The 14872-nt window shown below is 38.4% G+C and overlaps 1 protein-coding gene across 1 annotated transcript in view; it reads left to right on the top strand.

The window, feature by feature from the left end:
- The window catches only part of HHAT (hedgehog acyltransferase), a 195595-nt gene that overhangs the window by 136425 nt on the left and 44298 nt on the right, over positions 1-14872 (top strand). Inside the window, exons 10-11 of the mRNA XM_088132577.1 lie at positions 947-1148; positions 7083-7227. Coding sequence (XP_087988703.1) covers positions 947-1148; positions 7083-7227 — 347 coding nt within the window. The remainder of the gene's footprint in view (positions 1-946; positions 1149-7082; positions 7228-14872) is intronic.

The raw sequence follows: 14872 nt of genomic DNA, 5'->3' as shown, positions 1-14872 counted from the left end.
GAGTGAGCTCCTGCTTCCTCCCCAGCTCCTGTCAACCCAGCAGCTTGAAAACTTACATGAGTAGACAAATGGGTACTCTCACCCTGGTGGGAGGAAAAATGCTGGTGGCGCTTGCCCAGGAGACAGGAGCAGTTGCCAGTAACATGGAAGCCACGCACGCCCGAAAAAGGCATGAAACAACGGAAACCCTGCCTCCTGCGCTCGCCAGCTGGGCTCTGCTCTAGGAAGGAGGCACTGGCAAACCACTTCCGAAACACCTTGCCTTGAAAACTGCAAGGACTCGTCCAGGCAGTCACCGCAGAGTCGGTAACGACTGAGTGCGTATAAAAAAAAAGAAAAAAAAAGTCCTCGGGTTAAGAACACCCGGTTTAAGGGTAACCCATAGGTAAGAATGGAGCCTACTGTAGCAAAATTCAAGTTAAATACACAGTGTTTTGAGTTAAATACACAATGGTTTAAGTTAATTACACAATACTACTTATACAATAATACTATTCTGGCTTACATACAAATTCGACTAAAAGACAGACCTTGGGAATGGAACTCATTCTTAAACTGGGGACTACCTGCATAAATTTTCACTGAATTTAAGAAATTATACATAAAAAAATCTCATAAAATTTCACAGAACAAAGACTGGATTTTATCTCTACTTTTCCAGAGAACCAAGTAGTGGTTCACAAATCAATTGTGGATCTATTGAATGTGATATAGCATCTGGGTTTGGTTGGAACATCTTCCACAAGAGGAAAATGTTTTGGCATTTGTTAAAAATGTTATGATCCACTCTGCTCAAGAAATTAGAGTGGGATACAAATATAATATGTCAGGTAATTAGTCAAGGTAAAACTTTAGCATTAATAAAAACAAACAACTCTTGGAAGTGCTTGCATCTCTGAGGTTTCAGTGAAATCCTAATTACTTCTATTTTTAATTTCTCTGGCAGGTATATTTATATCCCAATGGGAGGATCTCACTGCAGCATATTTAAGATGTTGTTTTCAACCGCCATCACGTTTGCTTTTGTAAGCTACTGGCATGGAAGCCATAGCTACCTTTGGTCCTGGGCTGTGCTTAATTGGCTTGGACTAACAGCTGAAAATGGAGTGAAGAGGATGGTTTCTTTTCCAGTTGCCCACAATTTTATTGTAAGTTGACTCTTTTTCATGTTTCTAAGAATCATATTTGAGTTTAGGATTAGTTCTGAAGTGTGCTTTCTGAAAGCATCCTAAGCAGGTTGAGTGCTTTTTAGAACTGCTTGTCTCCTAACCATAGAAGTCAGATATGGAACTAGCCCTATATTGCCCCTAACGTTAAGAAAAAGTAGGACTGATTGTATTAATGCGATGTGTTTAACTGGTGAGTGAGGTTTAAGGTGCTGTGCCTACCAAAACTCAACCTACTAACACTGGGAATTAACTGAAAAGCAATTACTTTTATCCTGAAACCAGGCTAAAGGTCTTGGGGTTTAAGCTTACTTCTCTCAGTCAGTCATGTGGTCTGAATAGGATTGAGAAAGTTAATGGAACATTAATTTTCTCTCCTGGCTTCTGAAATACAGGTAGTCCTCATTTAGTGACTGTCTTGTTTAGCAACAAATCACAGTTATGATGGTGGTGAAAAAGTAACTTTATGACCAATCCTCGCATTTACAACCTTCACAGGTCTATAAAGCAAAGAAAAGCTGAAGTAAGATGATAAGCACAATTGCGGTTTCACTTGGTGACCACTTCACTTAACAACTGAGTTGCCAGTCCTAATTGTGATCATGAAATGAGGACTACCTGTAGTAGTTATAAGAATGTGTAAGCTCCTCCCCCAGTTCTGTTTGCAGTGGTGCTGACTCAATCAAACCACTAAAGTGGGGGGTTTTTTGGCAGGGGGGTTGTTGGAGGAAACAAGGCAGGATATTAGAGTCTCCCAGCCTCCTTAGAGGTAATTGGAGGACTTAGAAAATGGCTACACTTCAGTGTCCTGCGTTATTGGCTTCATCTCATTGCTCATGTGATGCTAGACAACCACAATCAGTCTATTGAATGGGGAAATGGCTGATTCTGTCAGTCATGGTATATGATCACAGCCATTACTTATTTTGCTCTTTAAATGTTTGGAAAGATATAAAACTGATCTTTGTTTAATAACTTTAAAACTTGTAGATGCTGCTAAATAACCTACAGTGTAAGTGATCAACCAGCATCTTTGTCTTGTGAAAGGAACAAGCAGCAAATGTTATTGGAAAATCTGATGGCTGGCCTATGGTAGTGGGTTAGGCCTTCATTCTTATCCCCCCGCTTCTGTGCTGTTAATTGCTTAATCCTGGCTTAGATGAAAAGAAAAAACACTACTAGGGACTACATGTAGTACATGATAAAATTTCCTGGATAGTGAGTGAAAAGCTGGAAAGGAGGTGAGACTAGATGGAAGTAGGAATTAGCAAAGAGAAGAAATATATCACTGTAAAATATCAAGCGGGCTAGGAAAAAGGAGCCCATAAATGACATCCAAGGGTGGAATTCAGTGCTATTTTTCCACTTCTTGACTCAGCAGAATCTAGAAATAACCATTTTCTTTTCACCTATAGCCAGTCACTGTGCTGTTGAAACAAGCTTCGACAGTTTGGGTAGAGAAGCCTACCAGACTCTCAACAAGCATGGTGGGAGTTGCAGGTGGGAGAGAGAATTGGCTCCTTTTGTGCCCGCAGACAGAAGAAATTCTGTAACTGATGAGTTGCCTACAACTGGTTATATAAAAAGTGAGCAACAAGCAAAGCTGCATGCAGATGAGTTATATAAGGATTGGCTGAAATTCATCTCAGCTGAAAATTCCCTAGTGGTAAACTTCATGATTTCTGTTTTAGGGAAAAAGCTAAGCCCTTCTCCTCCAATAGCCACAGATGCAGGAATTGGTCAATATCTGGATCACAGAAGGTAATTGTAGGGAAAACTTACTTTGTAAGGACGCAAATAGGGCCTTCCCTGCCCCCACTACTTTTGGTAGTAGTTCATGCCAGTAGCGGACTGAAATGGTAGTTTTATGAGTATATCATTACTATATTTTTTCTGGGGGAGATGGACAGCATATAAATTTAATAATAAATAAATGATATGCCTTTAACCAACTTGATAATTTATCATCTAAGCAAGTTTGGTTAAATAATTTGCTGCAGTTACATATCTGGTGGAGATACAGCTGCTAATCCTCTATCTCTTGTTGTTTCCTGTATGAAATTCTTGACGTATATCACTGACTGTCTTTTTCAAGAGCTTTAGAACAAACCTTGCATGCTTCATTTCAACCCCCTCCCTCCTTTTTTTTTATTCTCAGGAGACCTTCCTCAACAATTCTGTGCTGTAACAAATTGTTATGTGTATTATAAAATAAATTCTTCAAGTTGAATTCAACTCATGGTGATTTCTTGGACAGATCCATGTAGTTTTCTTGGCAAAAATACTTATGTGGTTTACCATTGCCTTCTTCTGAGATGCTTGTTTGAGTTCTGAGGATAGCCTACAGTCATGGGATTCCTGTTGGTCCCCATCCAAGTTCTAAACTGGTCCTACGTACTTAGTTTTTGGAGCTCAGCCAAGTTGAGCTACATGCTGTCACTTAGCTGGGCTATATCCATTATGTCAATAATGACATAAGCTTAAAATAAGATTTGAAACTGGTACTATCTTATCAGAGGACTGTTTATCAAAAAGCACAGCAAGAATTGATGGGTCTAATTGGTATAAATATTTATGCTAATGTATGAGCATATGGCACATATTCCACACAGACAAAGTTCATGTTCCTCAAAATGGCAGCTTTTGAAGTGAAAATTCAGCACAATAGATGATTAAGATGCTGAACATCTTTCTGTACTTCTGTTGCTCTTTCTGCATTGGGCTTGATCATCCAGGAGGCAAAGTAGTACAAACAATATTTGGAGTCATTTTGGTTTTAATAAACTGCCCATTGAAACAAGCAGAAAGATTGTAGACTCTTAGAACACAAAGAGCTTTGCTTTTGGCTCTAGTGACCATTGATCCCTAGTTACTGGTCAGTTACTACTTCCCCTCTGGTAACATAGGCAGAAGTAATGTTCAATTACTTCCAAATATTTTTATGCTTGTCGTGTATGAAATATGGAATCCTAGAAGTTAAGTTAAAGGGCATCTTTGTGAACTAATTAAAAATTGCCTACTATAATTGGATGTACAAGGCATTAAAAGACATTTTTCTTTTTACAGTTTTTAAAAACATTGACTGTATTTAGCACTTCAGCTGTATCAACGTAGTTATAAATATCTGCTCCAAGGTTTGGAAGGGAAATCAATATGTGTATTTGAAACATGCAGCTGGAGATACTCAGCTAAATTTAACCCAATGCTTTAGAAGAAATACAATTTTCCACTAATACCATAATGTTACACTTGATGTGCAAAACAAAAGCAGGTAGGACTGGTGTTGTTGCACAACTTTAATTTTCATAGTCACAATATTTTGCCAGTACGGTGAAAGCCCAGTAGCATTGTACTGATGCAGATTGCTATCCATGTACTAATTAATGTAATTGTTCTGTAAAGAAGCAAAAACAAAAAACATCACATTCAAGAACCGGCCACGTCAGCAGAACTAAGGCTCCATTTATGCAATTAATGTCTAAAGTGAGGCATCCTGGGATGGATGGATGGCCGTATCCTTAGGTGACTAATGTGGTACGGTACTGCACAGCCCTCCTACGTGAGCTGGACTGCGTCTCCCTTCCTGGCTGGTATTCAGCAGTAGCTGATAATAAATGCCTGGGTTTGTCTTCTCTTTCCCTTGTTAGCGGTTGCTAGGGAATAAAACATTCTTACATGGGAATAACCAATACAGTATCCCAAAGATATGGATTGGATCATAACCGTACAAGGCATAAGGGATTAATGCGTTATTTTTGCTCACAAGAGAACCACAGCCTAGTTGTCATTCATTTTTTACCTTAGAACTTGATATTTTAAAAATGCATGAAATCATATATTTCCTCAGAGGAACTGCCTTTTCTGCAGTTCATGGAGTTCCAGGGAAGCTATGAAAGGAATTTGTATTCCAGCATATTGTTAAGGGTGGCCCTCTTGAGCCGCTTCTCAGAAGTTGGCAGATGAAATTTATATGCAGCATCTTTTCTTCCAGTCAGGCACATCTTTTGCTTAAATTCCATGTTGCATTCAGTTTGTTTTTATGAGAAGAGTCCATAGCCAAATATTCAGTACCATTTCTCACCCGAGCAGTGCTGGGTCACACTCTAGATGGACTTCCAAGAATGGCAGACATTCAGTGTATGCCACATTTGAAGCAAATTATAACGGTATTATTATATTCATATATTTCTTTCCTATGAAATCTTAAGCCTTCCATTTTCATCGCAATTCAAAACATCAACTTGTACATGTTTATTTACAACAGCTATTTGTGCTCTTCGCTGTTTTTAAGTACTTTAAGAGCAAGTGTTATATATAACTATATATATAAACTTTATAATAAACTTTATAATGCTATATAAACTTTTTATCCTGGAGGCAATTATTAAAATTGGTTTAAGTTAAATTATCTGTTAGTATTTAAACATGAAAAAATAGTTCATTACTGCACATGGCACAGGCTACAAACTGGCGCTTCTCATAATGCCAGTCCTGTTGGGACCTTAATGTCTGTCTGTCTGTCTGTCTATCTATCTATTTATCTATCTATCTCATTAGAGTTAGGCACCACCTGACTCCAAAATTACTCTGGGTAGCTCACAGTTTAAAACAAACAATATAAAAATACACATTACAACCTAATTAAACAGGTAGCATCCATCCAACGATACACTATATATACAAAGGCATGTCTATTAAGGGGGCCACATCCATCCTACCCCAAGGCCTGGGAAATTAGCCAGGTTTTCAGGGCCTTCTGGAATGCCCTGAGGGTGGGAGCCACATGAGTCTCTGCAAGGATCTCATACCAGAGGCCATGACAGAGAAGGCAGGCTTCCTAGATTCTGATAGATGGCATTGTTTAATTGAGGCGACCCAGAGCACATCATCTTGGCCAGCTCTTACCAAGCAGACAGAAACCGTGGGAGAGTTACAGGCAAAACATGGTGTGAATATTTTGCTATTTGACTCTTGTTACCAAAACATTATAGGTTAGAAACAGGCTTATGCATTCTGAAAGTCCAAAATGAAATTATATCAATACAAATTATTAAAACATATTGGAGACCTATAGCATATCAGGTAATCAGATCCTAAGAGGTTGACAATCTAAGGGATATAATACAAATAATATTTGAAACTAATTGTATACAGGGCAATCAAATAAGTTAATCTATAAAAATTAATATATTCAGTTCAGTGAAAGAAAGATAAAGCAAGTATTGAGAAAGCACCAGAGAAATAGATGAAATATCAAGAGGTGATTCCCTTTACACAGTTGCTCAGCTATAGAAGGAGAAGGCAGAAAACACAAAATAAGATCCTTGCTGCAACAAAGAACGTCAGAATTTTTAGTTTCCTCCCAGATAAAGAGGAAAGGAATGTATAAGATATAGCGTGCGTGCGCTCTCTCTCTCTCTCTCTCTCTCTCTCTCTCTCTCACACACACACACACACACAAACACACACACACACACATACAAAATGTGCTGAGGAGCCTCTTTTGCATTAAGCAGGGCTTTGCTTGGGAATGGAGAATAAAATAGAGTTTCTGAATTGAAGAAGGAAAGAAACAGAAAAGGAAAAAGAATCAACTTTCCAGCACTGGGCTGGTTGTACATAGAGTTCCAGTCTTCAAACTTCATATAGGAAAACAATGGTTGACTTGAATTAACTTCTGTTCAACCTACTTAAAGACAACTTTCAAAACTAGCACTTTTAAAATATAATTCACAAAGCCGGTGTACTTTGAGGATTACTTAACATTTCACCTGAAAATTATCCCTGGAATGTTTTAACAGTCTGCCCCCCCCCAGTAATATGTAGTCTGGCAACAATAAATAGACTTCAATTAATCCAGCATTAAAATAGTGCTAGCTTTTATTTTAAGCTGTCTTTTAATTTTTATCTTTTCAGAACCAGGTTTTATCCCCAAGAGGAATTCGTCGATTCCATGCAGCAATGGCAGCTGTATCTACCACATTCTTGATTTTTTCTAACCTTATCTTTCTTGGTGGAAATGACGTTGGTAGAATTTATTGGAACAAGATCTTCAAAGAAGGCAAGTTAAGTCAATCTGAATTCTTCTTTAAAAATTATTAAAGATTCCTGCGTGGACATACACTGCTAATATATCTTGATCTTGATGTTATAACAATAATAATAATAACTCTAATTGGGCTTGCTTCAGACTAAACTTTGTTTTTATTTTATTTTAAATGCATTTTCTACCAGAACTACATGCAGGATGTCCTGACAGTAAAAACAGTAATAAATACTGCTTTATACAATTTGGATCTAATTTAGTGAATTCATTAAACTGCAAATTTTTTGTTAACATTAGCTTGGATGGTAAATTTATAGAGTGAGGTAAAAACTAAGTACTTCATTGATGAATGGTATATTAGGATAAGAGTTGTGTTTTATATAATCAAACTGAAGAACTCCATGGAGAGTTTTTATAGTCTTTTGGAATTATAACATTGAAGATTTGGAAAGCCATACAGAGTAGGGCCGTACAGCACTTTGGGAATAATTAGAAGCATGTGAGAGCACAACAGCAACACATCTGCAGCTGTGTATAGTAGGCACATCTTTTCTCAGGAATTTTTAACTGCCCCCTGCAGCTGCTGTGCAGTCCAGGGAGAAGATGCAGCTATTCTGAAGAGCTGTACACAAGTGCAAGGTTTGCATTTTCACATGCTCCACAGCACTGTTTTGGAATAAAGCATTGCCCAGTCCAATATACAATATTGGGATTGATTAAATTCCTTAAATCATTGATTAAGGGAAAAGGATAACATGCTCTTTAATTCCTTATTTTATTTACTGCATTTTACTCTTCCTTAATTTCTATTTATAATGAATTTTATTACCAGTTTTTAAAAGTTGTGGACTTGTTTAGAATTCTTATTTCAAGGAATAACAATTGTTAATGCTGAACAAACCTCAAGTAGATTTATACGTGCTTGGCATAAACAGTTTGGTACCAGGTTAACTGATAGACAGCATATACTCACTTTCCTCAGTTCAGGGCTTCCAGATAACAGGGCTACAATTCTCACAGTGTTCAGTTGTCATGGCAGCTCCATATATTCCTGTTCAAACTATACTGAAAGCTGTTAGATTAATTAGTATCTTTATGGAGATGTCCCCGTATCTCTTATTCCAAGAAACTATATCTGTCCCCCTTGTTGTCCTTCAGGAGGGTCCTAAATATTTCTGGTCCAATATGTGTATGTGGTGTGTGTTTGAATCTCAGCACAATTGTTGTTTTCATTTGAGCACTATTTTTTTCTGTGGGCCTTAAATTGTAGTGGAAATTCAATTTAACATTCAATAGCAGACATCTGCTTTCCCTGTAATTAGGCACATGATTTTGAATGACAAGATTCTTCACAACAGTCTGAGCGAACCCAAGAATGCCCTGTATGGAGTCCCAATATACAGTCCTGCCTAACCTAACATGAAGAGGTTATTCATCTGTTGGAAATCTCAGCAGGACATTCAGTGGGGGATACATACAGTATATGATATGCAGAGCCAAGTCAAGTAGGGCAGCTTTATCTCCTTCAGCCCCAAATTGGGCTTGAACCTCTGAGAAATTTTACCAGCCCTATCAAGCCTGGCTTTGCTTTTTACAAAATTTATCTGTTCATTTTGGCAAACAGAGCCATTCATATTATTTCAGATATTTCACTTTAAGCCAAATTTGAGTCCAGTTAGAATGGATGCAGTTAGTGAACTGGTCAAGAACAACCTGAAAATAAGAGTGATTGTATGATCAAAGAATTACCCTGTTATGTTACTCCCTGCTATGAGTTCTTATCTTTCTATGTTGTGCACTCAAGACCATGTACCTGTGCAAAACCAATACTGGATGAACATACTATTATAGTTATTTATTGCTTGATTCTGCTATGTGGCATTGGAGAAGTTTTAATGCAAACCAACCTGTTTACTTCCCATTAGGATTACGATTTTTACAGTTTTCATAATGTTGCAATGTAGTTCTCAGTTGTTTAAATGTGAGAATGAGGGTAATATTTTAGAACAAAATACATTTGGAATGGTTTTCTTCCAGAGGAAAGGTTTTTACAACTGGGTATTTTGAGAGAAACAATTCCACATATATGCATTTCTTACAATTTTACAGTTTTTTTAAGCCACAGTTTAATAGAAAAGAAAACAGAATAAGCTTGTGAATAAATGTGACATTCACACACACTGGAAAGAAAATGGTACATCCCTCGATCTTTGTCACAGAGCCATATGTAGCTTACTCTTTGTTTTGATTCTTTGTACGAAAATAGAAAATCAGTCATTTTCATAGTAAAATAATAATATTTTTAAAATAATTTACAAACTATTTTTAGAAGTAAAGACACGAAAGCATGATTTCCTCTGAGATTACCAAAGTGTCTTGGCTGTTCAGGCTTCTGTTGAATGAAATTATTTTGTACAGGCATTTCATTTACAACTGATTTGGAGGACTACCATTTTAAATCAAGGAAAGCTTTGTAGATTTACAAGCATGTACCTTAATTTACTTTTATAGACTCTGATTCTGCAGTGGGATTTGTTGGCCTGAAATCTGCAAATGTTCTGGAATAGTTGCCTTCCATTTTTACCTCAAATTTGGCTTTCTTTGTTCTATGAAGCCTTGTAGCTGAAAACTAATATGTATAAAAGCCACAGCAGGCTATTAAATATTTTGCCATCCATTGTGTCTAAGCTGCTCAAGTACTGTGAGAAAACTAGAAAGGAAACAAAATTAACTCTTTTGAATATTTAAAAAGAGTTGAATGAATAAGTAAATGGGTGAGTTAAGTATGCAAGTGACTTTGAGCATATAGCATGTAGCCTAGTCAATTATTTTCATTAAATTAAGTTGTGGTGAGGGAAGCTTTGAGACTGTTCTATTCAGTTCTAGTTGCTGAAGCAAATTATATTGGAGCGCAGGTACTATCATCCCCCAGCATAGGTCATGCAGCTAAGGTGTATAGAGGTTGAAGTTCAACAATTGCAGGAGGACCATAATCTGTAATCTACAGTTTAGAATTGTAACATCTAGTAAGATAGACTGACATAATAGCATTAATAAGATTTGTAAGAAATCACCAGTGTTCTATCCAGTAATAGAAACACTTATTGAAACATTATAATTAGTTCTGTTCTGTTTCAGTTTTTTTTTTAAATCTGAAATTTTTAAAAGCATGAGAATTAAAGCATCAGTTCTTAAACAGCCATGATGATCAAATGAGACATTCCAAGGGTTATCATTGGGGAAGTGATACTATCATGGGCTGGCCCATACATTAGAGCAGTGTTTCTCATGCTGGCTGGGGAATTCTGGGAGTTGAAGTCCACACATCTTAAAGTCACCAAGGCTGAGAAACACTGCATTACAGAAAATATGAAAGCAGCTTCCAAGAGGTAAATGTTAGCACCAGTAAAATGGAAGGCAGTTGTCAGTTAACATGTAAGGACTTCTTTTTTACTGCTTGAAAGCACCGTTAGGATTTATCATTTGAAATCTACACCTGGACACCTTCATATAAATGTATAAAAGTAGAAGTGCTAGAAATATTCATATTAGCTATTGTGCCAAGGAATAGTAATAAAAGGCCAGTAAGAGGATTCCATGTATGGTTTGTGTAAAAGCTAGCTTTTTCCCTTTAAGTTTCTTAAATTAAAAGGAGTAATAAATTAGACATTCAACTGATGTAAATGAAAAATATATAGTTCTGCAAAGATCTGGGCACGGACAAATAGCTGAGCTTAATAAATGCCTGTCACTTGGATGAAATCAGAATTACAATTGGACAGGGGTAATTGTAAATCAAACTGTAGAATGCACGTCTTCTGAACAGCAGAAAACTGTTCCATGGGTACTTCCAATAATCAGAGATGGCTAATTGACCTTAGGTAGAACTTCCCAATAATCCACACAACCACACATGGAATGAATGATTTTTAATCAAGTGACTTGAGGGAGAAGGGATTATTCACAAATGGGATTTTCTTTAACATTTTCTTCTTTAGATATTTTCTTCACTTAAGTAAATCAGGTGTAAATTTTAGGTACACCAAATAGGACAGATTCCTTAAGTGTTGTATGTTGATTCAGTTCATTTCTTTATGGGGACCTTATATCCAAGTCTTTTTCAACATCTAAGAGGTAGGTAACCTCATTAATTTACAAAACTGTTTAAACTGTTTGAAATGAATTTACCAAGTAAAAGATGGTCTTTGTTAGAAAAAAAACCCTTGCAGTGGTTGGATCATCATATGAGAGTGCATGAATACAAGCCCTGAAAAGATTGTCAGTTCCTGGTAAATATGTCAAATCCTGTTGGATTCAGTAGAATTGTGGATCATCTCCTTCGCATTATAGTCTACTACCACTCTGAGACAAGAGGGTGGTAACAGAACATTTATCAGAGGATGATAATTCAATCATGGGTTGTTGCAAGCAATTTAGCTTCCAAGAATTTTGAAACTATTTGGACATTATATTTCATTTGGACATTTTTTGTATGCTTATATTTTGTAACAGTATTTATTCATGGGTAATTTTTCTGCACTATATAATTCATTTTGTGTTCACACTGCAGCTAATAAGGAGTAATTAAAGTACATTAGATGCATTATTTGCAAGACTATGTGTTCTTTTTCAGCATTGCATAATCTTGAACTACACATTAACTCAAAGCTTCTTTCCATGCCATTGTTTATCGCTACAACCAGGCCAGAAATAATGTATGCATTCAAGAATGACTAATTTATTCTTGCAAGGTTGGTGTAAGATGAAGCTTAAAGATTCTTTAGATGAAGAAAGAATAAGTTTGACCAGTGAAGGATGGATTAGCAGAGTTAGGATAGTACAAAGGAAGGTGGGCAATAGATTTAGTGTAATGTACTGTGCAAATATGTTTCTAATAGGAAATTGTAGACTTTGCCATCACTATTTTATATTCATCTCCATTTTATGGAGCTGTGCTACTGAATGAGTTTGAGATACATATATAAAGGTTTGGATATGATTCATATTGCAAGTCTCTGTCAAGACTGACCTATTCCAAACTTTTCACATATTCTTTTAAAAATCATATTTCTGTTTTATGGTAATTGACATCTTAGTCAGTCTGACTGGAGCAATATCTTCAATCTGCCCCCCCCCAAAAAAAATTTATGCCCAGTTGGCTGTTGAATCACAGTGAATGTATAATACTGCTTAAAAAAAAAAATTAGGGAGTAATGTTGAGTAAGACTTGTAACAAAACATAGAGAATGGTTTCCCAAGCCAATGATGCCCATTTATTTATTTATTTATTTATTTATTTATCTATCTATCTATCTATCTATCTATCTATCTATCTATCTATCTATCCATCCATCCATCCATCCATCCATCCATCCATCCATCCATCCATCCATCCAATTTATATGGCCGCCCATCTCAGCAAGTGACTCTGGGCAGTGAACAGAATTAAAATAAAAACAGTTACAAACATTACAAAAGTTAAAATATACAGCGGCCAAGCAACAACAACTCAAATCACTAACATAACCAAGAAACAGGTCCCTGCACACCCTCAGGGCCCCACAAAACCAGGTCTTCAGGGCCTTACAAAAGACCAGCAGGATCAGAGCCATCCTGATTTCTGGAGGTAGAATGTTCCACACGCTGGGTGCTACATCAGAAAAGCCATGTCTTCTAGGCCCTGCCAACTGACATTCTGTAGCTGATGGGACCTGAAGCATGCCCCTCCTGCCTGACTGGATCAGACAGGTAGAAAGAACTAGGGAGAAATAGTCCATCAAGTAACCCGGTCTTAAGCCATGAAGGGCTTTAAAAGTGACAACCAGCACCTTGAATTGCACCCAGGAGGACACTGGCAACCAATGCAGCTCAGGGAGTAGTGGTGTTACATGTGCCAAATTACTGGTGCCATTCACTACTTGTGCTGCTGCGTTCTGCACCAGTTGAAGCTTCCAAATAAGTTTCAAGAGTAGCCCCATGTAGACTGCATTGCAGTAGTCAAGATGAGAGGTCACAGGTGACAGTGAACAGGGCCACCCAGTACAGGAACGGGAGCAGCTGGTGCACAACCCAAAAGTCTACAAAGGCCTGTTACAGGGGCTCCCAGATTTGGCTTATGGTCACTCACACACTCACAGCCTGTTGAGGCACATGGATCTTGTAAGCTCCCCTTGCTTTCTACCTGGGTTTTCCAGAGAGGAAACAAGACACACAGCCCTGGGCAACAGGAGGGAAGTAATTAGGGACATGCATATATCACTTTCAACCGAACACTGAGGCACAACAGGTTCTCTGGAATACACAGAGATCCAGTGAATTTAAAGTAAGAGCAAAACTTTACTGGTTACAATGTACATTTGCTGTTTCACACATGTGCGCGCACACGCATCTACACTTACCCACATCTTTCTCAACTAGGCTGCCAGGCACTATCTAGAGGGATGGAAGCTGCCAAGTCTGGATCCAAAGACGACTCAAGCGGGCGGGCTTCAAGACCCCTTTTATCCCCCAAAGTCCTTGCTTTGTTGATTCACAAAAATGGCAGCTACTCTTGCCTTGTTAATTTACAATTCTGGTAGCTGTTGATGGTATGGGGGGGAAGGTTTTCATGTGCTGGGGCCCAACTTCCTTTGTCTGGTTCAGGTGACATTTTTTCCCTTTTTTTCCTTAATCTGTTTCCTTCTTATCTACCTCCTCGAAAAGATCTTTTAGATAAGATTCTTGGCTCTTTGTCCTGTCTGCTTGCATGTCTGCTTCATCTTTTAGTTATGGCAGCTTCAGCCTAGTCTCACAGGCCTTGCTAGCCACAGCTGCCACCTGCTCTTTGAGGAGGAGCCCAGATTATGCACCAGGTCTGTCTGAGGAAGTGCCAACCCATCCAAGACCAACAATGGAAGGTTCCTAGCACCAGAAGGCCCAAGTACCCAAAGCCACTCATTCTTGCTTGCTTGAGTCAAAGCCCATTGCACCTCATTCAGGCCCCCATAATCTCCAGACACTGGGACAGGATGTTATAACATCACTCAAGCAGCCAGGGGTGGAGCTATAAAGCTGGGTATCATCCGCATATTGGTGATACCTCACTCCAAACCATTGGATGATCTCATGTAGATGTTAAACAGGAGGGGAGAAAGGACCGAGCCTTGCAGCACCTCACAAAGTAGGGGCCATGTACTGGACCTCTCCCCCACTATCAACACTGACTGGAACTGGCCCCAGAGGAAAGAGAGAATAGCACAACTGTGCCACCCACCCCAACTCCCAGAGCCAGTCCATAAGGATACCATGATTGATGGTATTGAAGGCCACTGAGAAATCAAGAAGAGCAAAGATGGACACACTACCCACAGGTCATCCAAGAATGCATCTAATGTTTCTCCCTCCCATACCCTGCTCTGAATCCCAACTGAAAGGGGTCTAAATAATCCATTTCATCCAGAACCTGTTGAAGCTGCAGTGCGACCACCTTCTCTGCAACCTTCCCTAAAAAGGGAAGGTTGGAAACTGGACAAAAATTGTCCAAACTAGTTGGGTCAAGTGATGGCCCCTTGAGAAGGGGGCACACCACCACCCCTTAAGATCTGGTAGAACCACCCCTTCCCTCAAGGAAGAATTAACCACCACCCAAACCCAATCACGCATCCTCTCGCGGGCAGCCTTG

Source organism: Python bivittatus, unplaced genomic scaffold (genome assembly GCF_059951505.1).
Source record: "Python bivittatus isolate LINGU-HERP-01145 unplaced genomic scaffold, Pbiv_v1 ctg000020_np1212, whole genome shotgun sequence".
NCBI lineage: Eukaryota > Metazoa > Chordata > Lepidosauria > Squamata > Pythonidae > Python > Python bivittatus.
The sequence above is the reverse complement of the archived record's forward strand: the minus strand, read 5'-3'. Positions and strand labels throughout refer to the sequence as shown.